Source organism: Phaenicophaeus curvirostris, chromosome 28 (assembly GCF_032191515.1).
Source record: "Phaenicophaeus curvirostris isolate KB17595 chromosome 28, BPBGC_Pcur_1.0, whole genome shotgun sequence".
Lineage (NCBI taxonomy): Eukaryota > Metazoa > Chordata > Aves > Cuculiformes > Cuculidae > Phaenicophaeus > Phaenicophaeus curvirostris.
In genome coordinates, this window is record NC_091419.1 from 1,286,565 (window position 1) to 1,306,512 (window position 19,948).

Genomic DNA, 19,948 nt, shown 5'->3' on the forward strand with positions numbered 1-19,948 from the left:
TACCAGCGGGGTCGCGTCGCGACGCCGGCCGGGTTCGCCGCAGCCCATTGGCCGCCGCGGCGCTGACGTCACGCGGGGGGCGGGGCCCGGCGGCCGCAGCTGCCGGCGCGGGGCGGCGGGACCGCAGGTACCGGGAGGGCGGGAGGCAGGGCCCGATCCCAGCCCCCCGAGCGAGGGGCCCCGGGGCTGGGCCGCGGGGAGCCACGGGGCGGGGGGCGGCCGAGGAACCACCCGCGGGGGAGCGGGGACTGCGCGCTCGGGGCTGCCGCTCGCACGGGGGGGTGTGTGAGGGGACCGGGGACGGGCTGCTGTGCGGGGGGCTCCGGTACCGCTTCTCCCCGGCTCTTCTCAGCCGCGGTTGAGGGCTCGTGGCCTGGCGGGGAGCGGCTCCCTCGGTGCGGGGCTGTGTCAAGGGAACGAGCTGAGGTTTCCCAAGGGAATGAGTTCGGTGTCCCAGCGAAACCGCAGAACAGCTGCGCTTGTGTCGGAGCAGCATCCGCCTTCCTCTGCGGCACCAGCTTAGAGTTTGGGATTGACTTTTCTTAAACCGGTACCTGTAAATCTCTGTCTTACTTAAACGAGTTTTCTTGAGGCAGCTTGACAGAGGCAGAGCTGCTGGATGTGGGGCTCGGCCGAGGGACGAGCCTGGGGCCCGTGTGCACGGAGGTGGTGGTGGCCCTGGAGGTGCTTTTCTCACAGTCTCAGACCTTTGCTGCTGTCGTCTCAGCGGATTCTCTCATATGGCGTGGTCTCTATCTGATGGGGAGACTGAGATTAGAAACCAAAAAGCTGTGCGGTGGCCTTTGACCGAGACTTGTCGCTTCTCTCTGTGCGCTCGCCGGCGCTGTCAGTGCCCACCCCAGCATGGGCGATGCGGCCGCCCCGATGGGCGTTCGGGGCTGTTGTGTGACTGTTCTCTCAGAGGAGGCTGTGCAGAGCTTGGCTTTTCCAAGCAGAAAGGTTGGGCGTCTCTGGAAATACCAGGGTTGGCCAGAGCAGCTCTGCCTTCTCACCAGGCTTGTTTGGATTCGGTGTGTGCAGACCAGGCTGTGCTGCCCCGGTGGGTGGGAGATGGAGGATCTGTCAGTGGGGATGTGCTGCTCATCCCATCCTCTGCCCTCTGTTGACTCATGCTCGAGGGACTGTTTGTGTCCCCTCAGTGATACCAGCCCTCAGTTTCCTTGGGACTCTCATTTCTTGATCCACAAACCTTCCCACAAGCATTCACCTCTTTCCCTACAGTTTCTGCCACTCTCTTGACATGTCTCCAGGTCTCTTGGCCTGTCAAGAACACCAGGGATGCCGCAGCGGTTGGTCGGCTCTGCTGCCTGTGCCCAGTCCCCTTTGCCCACCCCGCTCAGGGGCTGTACAGCAGCTGCCAGGCCCAGACATGCATGGAATAATCCTTTTAGCAGCTGGACATTTGCCTCATCTTACCAAGGCCTAAGGGTCTGAATACTTTTTTGCATCTCCAGAGGATTAGGGGACAGCTGCAGGAGAGGGTGTTTAGAGGGCTGGAAGATCCCTGCTTTCCAGGTGCATTTGGAGCTGTGATGGTGTGGTCACCCTTCGGAAGCAGAAGTTTGAAGGGCAAGGAGCTGAGACTGGAAGATCCCTTTGTTGCGAGCACAGTGACAGTGAATTTAATAACTCCGGTTGAGGATGCAAGGTCTGACTGCCCCAGGCGTGCGCCGCGGAGCGTTGCAGGCAGCCTCCATGGGTCAGGAGGTCTGAACTTTGCCGGGAGCAGAGCGGGTGGCGCAGGGAACAGCGAGCGTGAGCAGCGTGTGTGGGTGCCATGGGCGAGAAACACCAGCTCTAACACCTCGTTTGTCTGTGTGGGGTTCGCTAATTGACACCACTGGCGGCCATAAGTGGAAACAGGAAAAAAGGGCTGAAATGAGCAGTTCTGTGTTTCTGGTGTGCATGTCTGCCCTTTTCTGCTGTGGAAGTGCTCTGGGGCTGCAGCGTGAGGTCATCCCGCGTTGGACACCAGGAGGCCAGGCAGATGAGCCGTGTTACACACGTACTGGTTGTAAACGGCTTCTGACTACGTTCTTGCATTTATAGATGCTGGAAGAGAGGCTTTCCCGTTCTGGGTTATGGATGCTGGCCCAGATCAAGGAAGTGCAGGACATGATGTTTCCTGGGAGGAAGTTAGTATAGATTCCATGAAACAGCATGACCAAAATAACCCAAAATGCATCCAGCACAAGCTGGGGAGGTTGGGGCTGGATGTGGGCTCTGAGGCTCTTTGAGCCCAGAGGGGCTGCTGCAGGTCCTCAGGATGTGACTTCGCAGCAGTTCTGCAGGCAGAGATACAAAGCGAAATGTGCTTTTAGGGGCTTTTTTCCACTATTGTTTAATATATCTCGGCTTTTTACACTAAAAACCACAGAACCTTTTCTCAGAACTTGGAAGGAGGAATCGGGCATCCTGAACTATAAACTACAGGATGAGTTTATTTTTCCCTTACTTGGCTTTTACTCCGCTTTGGATGTTTGGAGATTTCACAGTCTCCATTTTCTAAACTTTTTTTTCCCCCTCCAGATTCAAGTTTATTGCTGGTGTGACTTTTCTGCCCCCCAGACTTATTTACTCTGGTTAACTTATGCTTCTGCATGCTCTTAGCTCCTCAAACCCCTCCTGTGAGAGAGAAATGTCTCTGTTTATTGGCGTTTATCCCCTTGGAAGCACACTAACCGCTTCAGAGTAAGGAACGGGCACATGGTCTGTGGTGTCAAAGACAAGCAATATGAAAAATAAAGCTGTGGGTCACCTTTATGTGAAGGAAATGAGCAGAGCACCAAGTCAAAGTGAAAGACAGGCAAGTGGCTTCCATGAAGTTCATGTAGAATAGCTGTCTCTGGTGCTAAAACTATGGGTTAGCCTGTGCTGCAGCACTGCTTGTGTCTTACAGAGAAGTGAGTGCCCTGCACGTGGGTAGCAGGTCCTCCCTTTCTCCAGGCTGGTCTTGATCTAACAGCAGCAGTGCTATTCCCTGGGGAAGATGCTGGCGTGGTTGCTTGACTGGCTTTATGCCGCGTTTGCTGTAGTCAGACCAGGTCGGCTCCAGCTCATCAACATCACTACAGGACTCTCCTCTGGGAGAGGCGGTTACCCCCTTGCTGAGGTTTGGAACAGTGTTTGGTTTTTCATCCACTGTTTGAAACATGGGAGGTCGCTTCTAGGCTTTCTAGGGATTTGGCCACCTCTGGTGGTGGTGGAATACACCTCTTTGTAGCTGTGGTATTTACAGGTTCTGCGAGCTCTGAGCACCAATGGCACCGTCCTGAAGGCATGGGCTGACACAGTGTCCTGGGGCAGAGCCTGCACCCTTGGTGTCCTCTAGTGAAACCACTGACCAGTGGGAGCGGCACTGACTGGTGGCTCTTCCCACTTGTCAGCCATGCAAACGCATTCCTGGCCCAAGACCTCTCCAGGATGAGCAGTGTTGGAGTTTGGAATTAGTGATTTGTCCCCATTTTCGATCAAACCAGGCACCTGTAAGTTTTCTTCCAGATTCTGTGTGGGAGTTCTAGCTGATTTGTTCAGTTTCTGGTCAAACACAAGATGATGATGTGTGGTTAACCTTGAGGGCAGGCAGGCTCTAGCTGCTCTTGCAGTTTTAATCAGTTGTCATGAAGTCAGTGACACACTGAAGGAAACGTTCTCCTGCTGTTCCCAGAGAGGGAGCAGGGGGCAAGGAGCAAAACTGGCTTGGCAAACAGAAGCGCAAACAAATCAAACCTCATTTCTAAAGCACTTCTCTGTGAATAGGGGAGTGCACCAAGCTCTTGCACTCTTAGCCTTAACACCTATTTCTTTGTTTGAAGCTCTGAGAGCTTTGGTCCTGCTGCAGCAGAAAGCTGGTTGGGTTCTGTTTGAGAATGGTGGGAGGGAAAAGGTAAACTGCAGTTCTGGACTGGTCTCAACTTCTGTTTCTTACCAGATTTTCTTGTACTGCTTTTGGACAAAACATTCGAGGCCCGTATCTCCAGCAGAGCCAGAACTGCGGCAAAAGCGAAACATTGTAAACTGAATTGGGAGAAGGATTTTGCATCATAGAATCATGGAATGGTTTGAGTTGGAAGGGACCTTAAAGCCCATCCAGTCACACCTCCTGCCACAGGCAGGGACACCTCCCACTGGATCCAGTTGCTCCAAACCCCATCCAGCCTGGCCTTGAACCCCTCCAGGAATGGGGCAACCACCACTGCTCTGGGCAGCCTGGGCCAGGGCCTCCCCACCCTCACAGGAAAACATTTCTTCGTAAGATCTCATCTCAATCTCCCCTCTTTCAGCTTAAAACTGTTCCCCCTCATCCTATCCCTGCACTCCCTGATTAAAAGCCCCTCCCCAGCTTTCCTGGAGCCCCTTTCAGTACTGGAAGGATGCTCTACAGTCTCTTCTCCAGGTTGCACAATCCCAAGACTCTCAGCCTGTCCTCAGATCATCTTCGTGGCCTCCTCTGGACCCACTCTTAACAGATCCATGTCCTGTTTTTTTCTGAGCTGGGAATATCAATTTCATTTTAGGATTGAGGAGGAAATTTTTAGCTGTAAGGAGTGGGCGGAAGGGAGACAGTGGTGCAATCAGCAGGTATCAGCTAATCCCCCTCTTTGGCTGACCACGGAGGGAGAGGATGCCCTCAGCGTCTGCTTTGGAGCTCTTCAGTTGCAGATGGGTGATGGGGTGGAAGGCTGTGGTTGTGCCTTTGCTGGAAAGCTCTTGGAAAACTGAGTGTGCTAAAGAGATTTGTACAGCAAAATAGCTAGGTGGAGAAATATAAAGAGGGCAGTTAAATTCCAGATCAAATATCTGCTGGAAGATCAGTGCTGCCTGGTTTTGAGCAGTGGTTGCACGCTGGCCTGAGCAGCCGGAGCAAGCAGGGCTGCTGGCAGGCGTTCATTCCAGCTCCACTTTGTCTCCAAGCAGATCATTATTATTTGTGTAGCAGTGTAAATGGTGCTTTATAAACCAAAGAGAACACTGAGAAGAATGCAAGTTCTTCCTGGCATGGGATCTCCCCGATCCTGAAATGATGTTTTCATAGAATCATGGAATGGTTTGGGTTGGAAGGGTCCTCCAGGCCCATCCATTTCCCCCCCTGCTACAGGCAGGGACACCTCCCACTGGATCCAGTTGCTCCAAGCCCCATCCAGCCTTGTCTTGAACCCCTCCAGGGATGGGGCAGCCACCACTGCTCTGGGCAACCTGGGCCAGGGCCTCCCCACCCTCGCCATGAAGGTTTTCTTCCAAATGTCTAATCTAAATCTTCCCCCTTCCAATTTAAAGCCATTGCCTCCTTCTGGGTAACGCCTTGTGAGGGACTGATGGTCTGACGCTGGGTGGGCGCTTCGGTGTTGGTCCGGTACATGCGTTACTGCTACACTAAAACTTTTTTCCCAATGTATGAGAAATTTTTCCCACAGCTGGAAAATCCATTTGTTCCCAGTAAACTGAAACTGCCTGATGAGTGCCTGCGTGGGCCTGGGGAGTCCTGAAGCTGCAGAAACTGCTTCTCTTCAAATAGGAGCTCTATGAAGCCAGAGGGGAGGAATCAGAGAGCAGGACCAGGGAAGTGACTGTGCCCCTGTACTCGGCATTGGTGAGGACACGCCTTGAGTCTTGTGCTCAGTTTTGGGCTCTTCACTTCAAGAGGGACTTTGAGGGGCTGGAGAGCATCCAGAGAAGGGGGAGAGGCTGAAAGACAAGGGTTATGAGAGGTGGCTGAGAGAGCTGGGGTTGTTTAGCCTGGAGAAAAGGAGCTGAAGGGAGACCTCACCACTGTCTACAACTGCCTGAAAAGAGGGTGTGGTGAGGTGAGTGTTGGTCTCTTCCCCCAAGTGACAGAAAATAGAATGAGAGGGAATGGCCTCAAGTTGCACCAGGGCAGGTTCAGATTAGATGTTGGGAAAAATTTCTTCAGCAAACAGATTCTTGAGCATTGGCAGAGGCTCCCAGGGAGGTTGTTGAGTCCTTGTCCCTGGAGGGATTTAAAAGACGAGCAGGTGAGGTGCTTAGGGATATGATTTAGTAATGGACATGTATGGTTGGGCTTGATTTCAAAGGTCTTTTTCAACCTAGCAATTCTATGATTCTAAGCAGAAGTGTCCATGCACTACTCTTGGTAGAGGACATGGGTGCAAGGAGATATGAGATGCCCCATGGTGCCTTCAGGAGGCAGCACTGCTGGGTGGGAGCAGAGCAGGGATCTGCTTGCGGCTGGTGAGATGGGTGTTGCCCAGCGCTTCTGCACCCATTGCTTTGTGAGCATGGACACCAGGGGTTCATCACCCCGGTTCATGATTTCAAGGACACTTTCCAGTCTAACTGATGCATCTCCCTCCCTGCAGAGAGGGGTAAAACACAGAGGGCAGTGGGCACTGGGTTCCTATGAATCATAGAATCACGGAATAGTTTGGGTTGGAAAGGACCTTAAACCCCATCCATTTCCACCCCCTGCCATGGCCTTGAACACCTCCAGGGATGGGGCAGCCACCACTTCTCTTGGCAGCCTGGGCCAGGGCCTCCCTACCCTCATCATGAAGAATTTCTTCCTGATGTCTAGTCTAAACCTTCCCCTCTCTAATTTAAAGCCATTCCCCCTCATTCTGTCACTCCATGCCTTTGTAAAAAGTCTCTCCTCAGCTTTCTTGTAGCCCCCTTAAGGTACTGGAAGGCCATTGTAAGGTCTCCCTGGAGTCTTCTCTTCTCCAGGCTGAACAGCCCCTACTTTCTCAACCTATCCTCATAGTGGAGCTTTTCCAGCCCTTGGATCATCTCCATGACCTCCTCTGGACCGCTTCGAACAGTTCCATATCCTTCTTACATTGAGGATTCAGGAATTAGACACAGGACTTCAGGTGGGAGTGGTGGGAGTGGTCACAACCAACTCCATATGGTTGTGGCATGCAGTGAGTTGTGCTGTGTTCACCTTGGAAAGCTGATGTCTCTGGAATACTTGGAGGAGCAGCAGGTGATTCTCATGTCCCAGCTGCTTTTCAGTTGTTTCCTTATGAAACTTGTTATTAGAATGGCTGAAGGGCTGCGTTTGGTTGGAGATGCCCTCTGCAAATTTTCTCCTGATGCTGCAATTCATTTTTCCAGCTGTTGGTAATTAAAGAGCAGTAAAATTCCCTTTCATACAGTCTCCTGGCAGATAAGAAGTCTCAGAAGATCTAAGTTAACGGCCTGATGTTTCCCAAGTACAGCTTGCAGCAAGGAAAAAATCTCTGTTTAGACTTCTCATTTTTAGGCTGATGTCTTTCTCAACATGTGAACTTGAACCTTTTGCTTCTTTTTGAACATTGAGTAACATAATGTGAGGTATTAGGCAATACTCTTCTCTAATAAAGTGTGATTGGAAAACAAGGGGGTGAACAATATGGTCAGTACCCCGACATCTGCTGTGTCCACACGAGGCCCATCCCTGTGATGTGGTTTGGAATGAAGGGTCTCTCCCGGTGGGGGCCTGTTGGAATCCGCGGGATGCATCCCACGTGGGTTTTGGCTCTGCCAGCACTGCAGGAGCCAGAGATGAAGTGTAGCTCCTTCAGATGTTGATCAGTTATGCTGGAAGTTTTGGAGACGAGGGCTGTGTGTGGATGCAGGCTGTGGAAAACCACAGCATATTGATCACTGCAATGTTGTTTTACCATCAGGGAGCAGAAGTCAGAGCCTGGCAGCGTGTCTGTTGGGGAAAAAATGAATCAATCGCATTCTGTGGAAGAGCGACTCCTCGTCTGTGTTTGGAAAACACTCATTTGTCATCAAACCATGGTCTAGATAACCAAGACTTCAGAGAGCTGCTAGAATATGCCTGAATAATGGCTCAGTACAGAAGAAGTTCTGGTCATTTGCCTGCAGCCAGAGCCTGGTGAGCGAAGCCTTGCATTCCTGTTTCACAGCCACCAAGCTGTGTGACTGGAGTTGCTAAGAGGCAGCTGGAGCGAGTCCTCTGCAACGGTGGGTGCTGTACAAATACAACAAAACCAGGAGTTCAAAAAGGCTGCTTCCTAGGAGTGTCTGACCTCTTCCTGGAGATACATAGCTAAGCTTGGTACCTTATGGATAATGGAAATTCAACCCTTTGAGGCAGGGAAGCCTCTGGGGAGAGTAGGGGTGGTGTCTCAGCTGTATGTTTTGCTGTTAAAGGTGTAGGAGCAGGTTCCTGGTGTGAAGCTTTCTCAGAAGGTTCACAAGCTCCCAGGACATTGTCCCTTGATGCTTCATCTTGCTTTTTGGGGTTGGTTTTGTTTTGAACTGAGGGTAAGGTCTGTCCTGTGACTCACAGCATCGCTCCGCTGGCACTGTCTGAAGAGCTGGTTAATGCTGGAGTTCTTACAGCACGTCCTTCAGCTGTGGCGCCAACCAAGAGTTGCAGGGCAGGAAACTGAGGAGGTGCTCAGGGAGTGAAACGCTTTCCTGTGTGTTGTCTACCCCATTTCAAAATGCTGTAAAAGCTGTTGTGTGGCATCAGGTTGCGTGTTGCTTGTTGGGGTGTGTGCAAAATGACGTGTCGATCTTGCTGGGCAGGGCTGGCTGCAGCCTTATCTGCAGGATCCTGCTGTTCAGGTGGTTCTGAGCATGTGACTCGGCAGACCCCTTCCCTGGCCCTGGGTGATGCGAGAGCTGCAGGGAGGTCTCATAGAAAAATTCCCTCCACTGTGCCTGAAAGCACAGCTGGTGAAGCATTAGAGCTGTCTTCAGTGGATGGATCCAGCGTAGGCAGATCAGAGAATCGTAGAATGGTTTGTGTTGGAAAGAACCTTAAAGCCCATCCAGTTCCAACCCCTGCCATGGGCAGGGACACCTCCCACTGGATCAGCTTGCTCCAAGCCCCATCCAACCTGTCCTTGAACATCTCCAGGGACGGGGCAGCCACAGCTTCTCGGGGCAACATGGGCCAGCGCCTTCCCATCTTCATTATGAAGAATTTCTTCCTCCTGTCTAATCTAAATCTTCCCCCTTCCTGTTTAAAGCCATTCCCCCTCGTCCTATCACTCCCTGCCCTTGTAAAAAGCCCCTTCCCAGCTTTCCTGGATCCCCTTTCCATATGGAAGCTGCTCTAAGATCTCTCCACAGCCTTCTCTTCTCCAGGCTGAACAAGCCCAACTCTCTCTGCCTGTCCTCATAGCAGAGCTGTTCCAGCCCTTGGATCATCTCCATGGTCCCTTCTGGACCCTTTCCAACAGTTCCATATTCTTATGTTGGGGATTCCAGAACTGGACACAAGGCTCCAGATGGGATCTTACAAGAGTGGAGCAGAGGGGCAGAATCCCCTCCCTCGCCCTGCTGGCCACGCTGCTTTGGATGCAGCCCAGGGCACGGTTGGTCTTCTGGGCTGCGAGCACACATTGCTGGCTCGTGTCGAGCTTCGTATTAATCACCACCTCAAGTCCTTCTCTGCAGATCTGTTGCTTGCATTTTAGTGTGCTTTTAGGGCACTGTGCAGCAGCCCTGCGGGGTGACTGGGGAGTCAAACTCATGTACTCTTTTGAAAAACAAAGCAATGCTGCGTTCTCCAACCTTCCACAAAGTATGTTTAAACAAACAAAACTGAAAAATAAAGCCCTGCAGCAGTTTGAGACCAGTTCTTGGGGCTTTTTTATTGTTGTTTTGGGTTTTTTTTTCCTTTAGATTAGATCACTTACACAACCTTTTAACAGTAGGGAGCACTTCAGGCCACTCACTGCATCCCACAGATGCGTATCTCTGGTGGCAGTGTCTCAGGATGTGTACTCATAGAATCATTAAGGTTAGAAAAGTCCTCTAAGATTGAGTCCAACTGTCAGCCCAACACCACCATGCCTACGAACCCATGTCCCAAATTGCCATGTGTGCATGGTTTTTGAACCCCTCCGGGGATGGAGACTCCACCACTGCCCTGGGCAGCCTCTGCCAGGGCTTCACCCCTCAGTCAGGGAAGAAATCTTTCTTGACATCCAATCTGAACCTCCCCTGGCACAATTTGAGGCCGTTTCCTCCCATCTTATCACTTCTTACTTGGGAGGGGAGCCCAGCACCCATCTCACCACAAGCTCCTTTCAGAGAGCTGCAGAGGATGATGAGGTCTCCCTGCAGCCTCCTTTTCTCCAGGCTAAACAACCCCAGCTCCCTCAGCTGCTCCTCATAATGCTTGTTCTCCAGCCCCTTCCCCAGCTTTGTTCCTCTTCTCTGGACATGTTCCAGCCCCTCAACATCCTTCTTGTAGACAGGAGCCCAAAACTGAACCCAAGATTTGAGTTGTGGCCTCTCTAACGCTGAGTACAGGGGAAGGATCACTTCATTGCTCCTGCTGGTCTCACCATGGCTGATCCGAGCCAGGATGCTGGTGGCCAAGAAGGCCGCCTGGGCACACTGTGCGTGTTGGGGTTTGGGGACCAGACCTTGCCCTCTGTGTGGTGCAGGACGGGTACCCTGACAGTGGCCCAGCACACAGGACCTCCGCGTATCCTGGCTGGGAATTACACCCACCCAGAGAGCTGTGCACTGATGGACGTGTTGCACATCTGGGGTTGGACTTGGGCTGTGGAAAGATGCATGAGATTGGTTATGTGAGAACAAGTGCTCAGAGGTGGTGAAGGAAGCAATTCTTTGTGCTTGTCTTCCTGTAGAAATTTGTGTTCAGATGATCTTAGGGTCCCAGGATTTGAGGAATCCCATTTTCATGGTGAAAGGGAAAGCACTGATGTTTGGAAATGCCCTTCAGCAACTGTAAACCTTCACTTTGTGATGACGTTTCCAGACCATGTGGTTAGAAACTGTAGTGTCTGTATAACCAAGCTTATGAAAATGGGTTTGGAAGGCAGGCTACTAGCTGTGCTCCTGGGGTTCAGCATTGGTGTGCGGAGTGGCAGGCGGAGCTCTGGCTATCGGCACACTAACTAAATGTTAAAAGAAAACAAGAAAGAAGATACTTCTGTGTAAATGGGTGGGTTCTGCTGGCCACACAGCTTGGTTATCTCCTGTGGACACTGCAGTGAGGTGCCAGATCCTGGTCGCGGTGATCAGGGAAATGGGTTGCGCAGTGAACGGAACAAACTGGGCTGCTCGCAGACGTGTGAGGAAATGGGGTTTTTCTTGTTGGAGATGTCCCAGGGAAGCTAATCTGTACCAAAGCTGGCACATGTGAGCCACAGATGAAGAAGGTTGGAGCTGATTCTAGTTCCAGTTTGCTCTGGATGCTATCAAAGCCTCCAGAATTGCTCTGAGCGTTTACACTGACTGGGATATTCATTATGTAGACAGGCCAGGAGCAGCCCAGAGGAGCTGTGACCTGCACCAAGGAAGTCCCCTTCCTGTGATCATTTGCCCTTTACCTTTCATATTGTCTTTCTCATCTGGACTGGGGCTTTGATCAAGGTGTTCATCTGGCCTGCTGTGGCTTCCCTGTCCAGGAGGAATAACTTGTATCAGGCTGCAAAGCCTAAATATGCAGAACAGAGCTGGAGAACCCTGTACCTCCTTGTTTTCTGCTTGTTCCTACTGGGTGCATCTGGATGGAGAGCAGTGGTTCAGGCTGATCTCAGTCATCTGATGGAGCTGGAAGCCCCCATTGCCGTTTGGATGGTAGAACCTATCTCACATATCTTGTTGCAGTGCCTGAAGACTGACAAGGAGAATGTTTTGTGCAAGCCACGGAGCAGGCAGGATCCTGCACCATCACCACGATCCCTGTCTTGGGGCAGCAAAGCAGCACTGGCTGCTTCTTGAGGAAACAGCTGCTCTTGCTGCATGTGTTGGAGTTTTGGAGTCCTTAGTACATAACTCGCTCTTCTGAGCCAACTTTCCACAAACAGGGCTTGTTTTTCTTCAATTTGAGTAACCTCTACATACTCAGCCCTTTATATCCTAGATCTGCCCAGAAGCTGAAGACACAAAATGTTGCTGAGAAAAGAGACTCTGATTTATTTCCTCACATCTGACTGCAGCAGCAGAGGGGATGTTGATGAGAAACCTAAAGTCTGAGACCTTTTGTATTTTAAAAAATGAGCACAAGAACTGTCCCCCCGTGGAATGGGCTCGGGGATCACAGCTGCCCAGAAAACAACAGTGTGTGGCTCAAAGCAGCTGTTTGGTTCCCGAGTCTGACTTTTTGGTGTTCCTGCTGTAAGGCTGGGTTTGGGTTCGATGAGCCGAGCCCTTAGGGAGCCAGGGAAGGGGCTGGCTTGGCTGTGTGCTGGGGTTTGTGTTCAGCTGGGTATGAAATTGGAACTGGAGTGCTCGGCAGATGTTATCTTTGTATTCCAGTTCCTTCCTCACTAACTGTATCCATGAAGCCCTTTCTGCTTTTCCTTTGTGTTTGCTGAATGGCCTAAGTCAGATGTTAAAGCAGGGATTGGAGGTTCCACCCTGGGATGAATCCCAACAAGGAAATGCCAAATAATGTCATAGAAAAGGACATGTTTCCTGGTGGACGGCATGGTGGTGGGTCTTGTTCAGCCTGGATGGGGCTGCCAGGGCAGGGACATGCTGCTGCCTGTATCGGCCCGATTTGAGCACAAAGGGCCTCAGGAAAAATGCTCCCAGGACACAGGGAGTGAGGGCAGTTTGATTCCAATACACAGATTGGACCTTTTTCCTTTGGACTTAAAAATAAACAACATTTTGGCTGAAGAAATGGAGCCGACCTTTTTATTAAAAGCATGCATCTTCTCCTGCTTGGCTCAGCGAGAGGCTTTTAAAACTGAAGGACCTCCTTAAGTTGCAAGCCAGCTGACTTAAGTAATTCCGATAGCATTTATCATCTTTCTTTTTCCTTCTGAAAGTTGGAGAGCTTTTAGAAAAGAGCACTAAGAGAAGTGGCTCTGGCGCTGTGTGCAAAGGTGCAGGTGAGAGATCACAAGTCTGGGCGGTGCTGGGTCTGCTAAGCTCAGTTTTGATGGAGCAGTTCCCGTTTGTTCCGATGGGGACTGGGCTGCCCCCAGGCTCAAGCCTGTTCCTGTGAGGATGCGGAGGGAGGATTATGGGTGGTTATCAAGATCAGCCTGAATGCAGAGTTTAGACACTTTTCTACTAGAACTTACACAATGTTCTGTAGCTTGAGGGGATGTTAGCAAAGCCAGCGCCTGATGATGAGGCACCGGTGCAGCGAGCTCCCTCTGGAACCCATTCACTGCCGAGGGAGCTGCACTGAGAGTTGCAGCTCTGGGTTGGGTAAGACTTGCTTCATTTCCACATCACGACAGAACACTTGCGTTTACCCAAATCAGAATTTTCAGGGCTTCAACGATCACGTTCTTGTACTGCCTTTTTGTTTTCTTCCCCTGTCGCCTGGCCAAGCCACCGACCAGAAACAAGCCCTGCTTTCTTTAGCTGTTTTAGTTTGGTTTAGGCTTAACTGAACCTGATGAAACTGCTGTTTCGTGGGAATGCTTAACTCCCCTTGTGCACTGAGATCTCAAAACAAAAAAGCATTTCCTTGGATGGGATGGTGAAGGTTTGTTTGCCTGCCTCTATCTCCAGGAGACGGACATTGAAGATTACCCCTCACACCCCCTAAAACCTAATTCTTTTCATATTTCTTCACTGGTAAGGATTGGGGTTATTTTTGCTCGGGCTCTCCCCTCCCACCCCCTGCCCCCCTCCTCCCTCCCCCCCCCCGCCCCAACCTTTTTATCTTTTTCATTGCTTTCATTTAAGCTTCTTTTATGGGTTTGTTTCTCTCTTGAAATCCAGCCACCGGGATGAGCCACCATTCGAGGTCTGATCCTGGTGCATGGGGGTTGCTCTGTGTGCCTTACGTAAGGCAGTCCTGTTTACGGACACAAGGGTTTTGGTCTTTACAGCAGAGCGATCTTGTTGGCCTGGGTTCAGCTTGTGACTAATTGTAACCCCAGCTCTTTATTTTTGCACAGCCGCCTCTTAGGGACCAGGCTAACAGAGATAGGAGAAAATGGGCTTTTTCAGGATCTGCAAAGCAAGCCTGATTTTGGGATTGAGACAGCCCTACCAGGGAGGAACACGGCTGCTGCTGGCAGTCTGAGGAGTCTCAAAGGAAGAGAGCTCTCCTGCCTGCGTGGGGCTCATCCTGGTTTGTCTTGTTGGGCTTTTCCTCTGGATCTTCTCCCCAGTTCTTGCATTTGCTGCTTGTTCCTCGTGCTCTCCTTGCCAGGTGGATCGCAGAGATGCTGGGAACATGATGTTGCACTCTGCTGTATGCCTCTGGCTGTCGTAACAATCACCATCGCTCTGGAACACTGAAAGGGAAGGGAGGAAAATTGGATCCTGCTGCCCTCTCCATGGAGCTGTAGGAGGACAGGGCAAGGAGGAGTGGTTTTAAACTGAGGAAGGGGAGGTTTGTACTGGGTATAAGGAAGAAATTTTTCACAATGAGGGTGGTGAAACACTGGCCCAGGTTGCCCAGGGAGGCAGTGGAGGCCCCGTCCCTTGAAACATTAAAGGCCAAGTAGGATGTGTCTCTGAGCAACCTGATCCAGTTACAGATGTCCCTGCTTCTGCAGAGGGGTTGGACGGGGTGACCTGTAAAGGTCCCTTCTGACTCAAAGCATTTTGTGATTCTGTGACTTATGGTGCTTTTGGGTGGTTGATACTCGCCTGTTCACGGGTGGGACGTACCACATGGGATAAGGATATGGGAGTGCAGGGTCTTCTGTAATGAAATGAAACGATGGAAAATCAAAGATGGGGCTGGGAGAGCGTTTGTGTTTGGTGGCTTTTTTTTTTTTTTGGAAAGCAGTTGAACATGGTTGGGAGAGAAGGGCCTCCCTGCACTGACCACACAACGTGGTTCCAGTCCCATCTTCAGGTGAAGTTTTGCAACATTTACAAAGGGTATGAACAGAAGTTTTCAGTACGGCTCTAGCCAGGATGACACGGGCCCGTGGGGTTCCTGGTTGCCTTCTCCGTCTCTGCGTCAGCGTGTTCAGTTTGAAAGGCTTTGTCAGGTTAAAGGGTGGGTACCAGGAATTCTCTCTGGGAAAGGGAAATTTGCAATTCTGACGCTAAATTATGTAAGTAGGACACTTAGAGCCTCGATTTTATGGTAAGGAAGACTCTCAAAGCCTATTAAAGGGGACAGAAGACTCGCAAAACCTGTGGTTGTTGGGGCCCTGGGGCACTGCCTGCTTCCACGGGACTGGGGGACAGTGGTGAGGGGGGACCCGTGTCCTGGCCAGGAGGTCCGAGGTGCTGGGCTCTCACCTCCACGCTGTTCCCGCAGGTCTCCGTGCCGCCGGTGCCGGTCCCCGGGGCAGAGGGGCCTGGAGCTGCCATGACGACTGGCGACTGCTGCCACCTCCCCGGCTCCCTGTGCGACTGCCCGGGAAGCGCTGCCCTCTCCAAGTCGGTGGAAGACTCTGACATCGGGCGCCCACAGTACGTCACGCAGGTCACCGCCAAGGATGGGCGTCTCCTCTCGACGGTGATCAAGGCGCTGGGCACGCAGAGGTAAGGCTGCCACAGGAAAGGGGCTCGAATGGCTGCGGCTGGGCTTCTCTTCCCTTTCTTATGTGGCTCTAGAAAGGGAAGAGGAGGGCAGCAAAGTCTGGTTTGTGGAGGAGTTTGCTGGGGTGCTAATACTGAGTGTGAGTTCTTAGCCAGATGCTTCCCAGGCCTGTGTTCTCTTCAGAGGAGCTCGTGTGGGTGGATGGGGACTCGTACTCATCAAAACCGTGTACCTCTGCCGGGTCCTCACTGAGCAGCAGTGACAGTGAGATGCCACGGCAAGGGTGATGTGCTGTTCATGGAGGTGATTGAAGGGCTGAAGCTGGAGCACAGTCCTTCTTCCAAGATGGTTGTGGAGTAAAGGTGTGGTGACGATTTGAAGCCCGTGGGAGAAGAGGGTGTTGGTGTGGCAGGAACTGCAGTGTCCAGCAACTGCTTGAGGGGACGTGTGGCAGCTTCACTTGCTCAGACTCTTCTGGTGGGACTTCTTATCGTGTAGTTTGAGCAGAGGACACTTGGCAGCATTATTCAGTCCAGCTAGAGAGACCGGTCACGTTTTGCGTTCAAATCCTATCCCAACAGCTGTTCTGTTTTTTAATGAATGTGGCCAAACGGTGATGAGTTGAAAGCAGCAACTGCATGTGTGGGAGAGGAAAGCAGGAAAGCTGGATAAGAACGGAATTGCTCTGTCTAGCACACCTGGGGCAAGGCAATAAAAATGCAAGGGAACTGAGCTTGCTCTCTTGACAACAGATAGGTGGGGTGAAAAGTTTTTTGAGCCCTTAAAACTTGTAGAGGTGTAAAATCAGGTGAGAAAACTGCTTGGGATTACAGGTTAAAAAAAAACAACAGGATTCCTTATGTGAGTGTCTTCATGGGACTCCAGTTCGTTCATTCTGGCAGTGAGTTTCAGGGTCCCTATCACCAGAACTTGTCAAAGTGCAGCTGAGTGGAGCCTCAGGACTCGGCAAGTTTGCAGTGTGCCCAGAACACAAATGCGTGAGACTGGCAGAGACGCCCAAACCTCTGTCAGAGCCAATTTTTGGGAGTACATGAACTGAAAGAGATGTCAGAATCCAAACAGGAAGGTAGAAGGCGCCACGCTTGGAGAACATAAAGTGCTGCAGCCTGGAGCAGTGTGACTGTGCAGGGAGGCCAACGGGTGACACAGCCTCTGCAGCCTGCTGGGAACTGTTAGAGGGGTTGTGGTGTGGGCTGTGACCAGCTCCCTCCTTCTGGATCGGAAGGAAGGAAAACGGAGCCTGATAAGAATTTTCTTTTTCTCTCGCTGTCAGCAAATTTTTTCCCTCTGAGTTGTTTATTGGTAGCCAAGGTTATGTTAATGCACTGGAAATGTGAAACTTCTCAAACAGGAAGAGAACGGATGAAATATCTTACAGATGCTTTTCTTGGGAAATAACAGATGCCAGAGAGCGCTGGAGGCTTGGGGATTTTTTGTCAGTGCTGTCAGGCTGTGCAAGTGGGCTGTAACGTCAGTCTGTCACAGCACTGTGCTTTGTGGCAGTGAAGACTAAAGAATCATCAAATAATTCCAATTGGAAGGGAATCCTGGAGGTCAACTGGCCCAGCCTTGTTTTGGAGCAAGGCCAACTTCAAAGCTGGATCAGCCTGCTTAGACCCTTGTCCGGTGCCGCTCCCAGTGCTTCTGAGGATGGAGTTTCCACCACCTCTCCAGACTCCTGCTGCAGGGACTGTACCAGCTGAAGAAGTCCCCTAAAGAAAAAGCACGTGAAAATGAGGAGAGAACAAGTGTCATCAGGTGACCAGAGATGTTTGGCAAAGAGAAGGGGTCAGTGCAGTGGGGATACATTGCTTCACAACCCTAAATGTGAATAAAAAGTCCAATTGGGATGAAACTCGCTAAACATTGAGTTGAAAGTGGTATAACTCCCTTGTGGTACCCCAGGAGAAGAGACTTCCTTCTCTTTCAGCGAGATGACTTGCACTTTCTTGCTGGCTCTTCTTCCCTGTGCGTCCCACCAGTGTTTTCTCCTCGTACACTTTGTGCGTGCACTGTGTTCCCGTGTCTTGCTTTCTGTCTTGTCTGGTTGTGCAAATCACTGGAAATAGTGCTGCTGCTTCAGTGATTGCAGATTGCTCTCTCTGGCTGTTGTGTTGCAATCTCACAAACTTCTTTTGCAGACAGGTTTTTTTTTTTCAAGTCAGAATAGCAGTGGAATCTGAGCTGGGAGATGGGATCTGTGTGGTTTTGGTACTGCCAGCAGTTGTGGGGAAAGGTGGTGGCTGATGCAGCTCACCTGGATTTCAGGGGGCAGGCAGTAGGCTCTTAGAAATAAGGATGTTCCTTTCTCATAGAAACATAGAATCATTTGGTTGGAAAAGACCTTTAAGATTGAGTCCACCGTACCTGTTCACTACTAAACCAGATCCCTGAGCACCTGCCCATCTTCTAAATCCCTCCAGGGATGGGGACTCAAACACTTCCCTGGGCAGCCATTCCAGTGCCTGAAAACCCTTTTGGTGAAGAAATTTTTTTTGATGTCCAACCTAAACCTCCCCTGGTGCAACTTGAGGCCATTCCCTCTCCTCCTATCACTTGTTACTTGGGAGAAGGGACCAGCACCCCCCAGCACTCTCCATCCCACCCCCAGGTCTGTGCCAGCGTGGATACAAGAATGGTTGCTGCATGAAAGAAGTGGCTGGTTGGAAGGTAGGAAAGAAGTGAGATGCTGGTGAGCAGCTCATTTTCATCATCCAGGGAGGGCAGCCCTGCTCTGGGCCTCTGCTGCCCAGCATTGTATCCCTAAATGATCCCAATGAACAGTGAACACCGAGGAGAGGTACTGAGTTGCTGTCAACTGCAACCTTCAGTGTCAAGAGCCGGTTAAGGTTTCCCAGGGAGGCCAAGACATCGTCATTATGGGGCTGGCAGATGTGGGACAGGGTTTCTAGGAAATCTGTGGCTTCGGATGCCAGCTGGGTTGCTCTTGGACCTAAGGTGACACCAGACACCTGAGGTTGGGGAACTGCATGCTAAAGTGACAAGTGCAGCTCGGTGTGCAGTGATGCCAATGAAGAACAACAGTCTGGGGTTTCCATACCTGCTTGTGTGGAGGAAGGAGACCCTGGGCAGGTGGCAGCTGGGGGCAGCAGGGACCAGAATGCAAAGAAGATGCTAAGAGTTAGGAAAGCAGTGAAGAACGGAACACAATCACTGCAAAAATCCCTGGTGTGCCCACATATTGAGAACGGGAGCTCTGGTCCCTGCAGCTCTAAAGGGAAGTTTTGGGAATATAAGAGTTTGAGGGAAGGGTGGTCAGGTCATGAGGGAGGTGGATGTGTTTCTGCCCAAGACATGACCAAATAGGCTGGAACTCTTCTGCTTGTGAGAGACGTGACTGCGCAGGCTGGGATGCGTGTCTGCAAACCCCAGTGTGGAGACAGCTGATGTGGTGCAGAAAACATTTTCTTACAGGACAGGAATTAGGGGATACTGCAAACAAGGAAATGAGAGGTTTCAAGTGAGAACTTGGTTCTTTGTGCAGCTGGAGAAGGTCATTGCTACAGGAGGGCCCCTGATGCTCTGAGTAGGTGCAAAAAAAATTACTTTGTGATGAAATTTGTTGCATAAATATCATCTGATCCACCAAAACTAATGGCTGTGGAATGCTGGAGCAGCAGCAGTAAATCCACAGTGAGCAGCGCAGGTTAGAGGCATGAGGGAATATCTTGGCCACAAAGGAGTGGTTCAAGTGCAATCAACAGTGCAGGCCTCCTGAAGTGTCTCTGAAAGCATTTGATACTTTCCTTGATAAGCTTCTCTAGTTCTGTGAGGTCCCAAGAGAGCAGATCCTGAGCTTGACTGAAGAGATTTGATTCTGAGGTTGAAGCTTCTAGCCAAGGAGGGGTGGGAAGTGGTGGCTGTCGAAGCACCAAGGCATTTCTGTGGCCACTTAAAGGCCTGAATGCTGCAGAATGGTTCTCTGCGGGGTGGTGTGCAGACAAGGTGCCGAGTGATTTACTGCACTATGAGGGGCAGAGGGGGTGTGTGCCAAGAACTGAGTCTGTGTGAAAGCTTGCCATGGAATATGAAGCCGAGCTTCCAGGATCAATGTCGTTGTGACTGTAGATATTGCTGTTCCTTACACAGCTACTGCTAGACCAGAGCAGAGCAGAGATGGGGTGAGAACGGGCAGGTGATCTGATAAATGCAATTATGATTACAAATCTCTTGGAGTGGCTCTGGGTGGCTGGGGGCCTGCTGTGACTGATGTGGATCATCTAACTGCACTTTGGGCCTCTGCATTTGCATCAGTGCTTCGCAGTTGGTTTTGGGTCCAGTGGCAGCCTCTCTGCCTGCTGTGAGCGGAGCTGGAGGCTGTGGGACACGTGCACTATGGTCCCTTCTGTGGTTGCTGAGCTGTCCAGGCTCATGTGCCGGCTTCTCTCAGGTATTGTGATGCTCATCAGCACAGCTTCCAGATTTTACTGACCTAAAATGTCCTGGTTGCCTCCACGCTCCCTGCGACTGGTTTCTTGCTGCAGGAGGCTG

General features: G+C 51.3%; 1 protein-coding gene across 1 annotated transcript in view; it reads left to right on the plus strand.

Moving 5' to 3' along the window:
- The first annotated feature begins 89 nt into the window (after nucleotides 1-89).
- MARCHF2 (membrane associated ring-CH-type finger 2) overlaps nucleotides 90-19,948 on the plus strand; it is a 44,358-nt gene continuing 24,499 nt past the window's right edge. Inside the window, exons 1-2 of the mRNA XM_069878188.1 lie at nucleotides 90-127; nucleotides 15,191-15,417. Coding sequence (XP_069734289.1) covers nucleotides 15,242-15,417 — 176 coding nt within the window. The 5' untranslated portion in view covers nucleotides 90-127; nucleotides 15,191-15,241. The remainder of the gene's footprint in view (nucleotides 128-15,190; nucleotides 15,418-19,948) is intronic.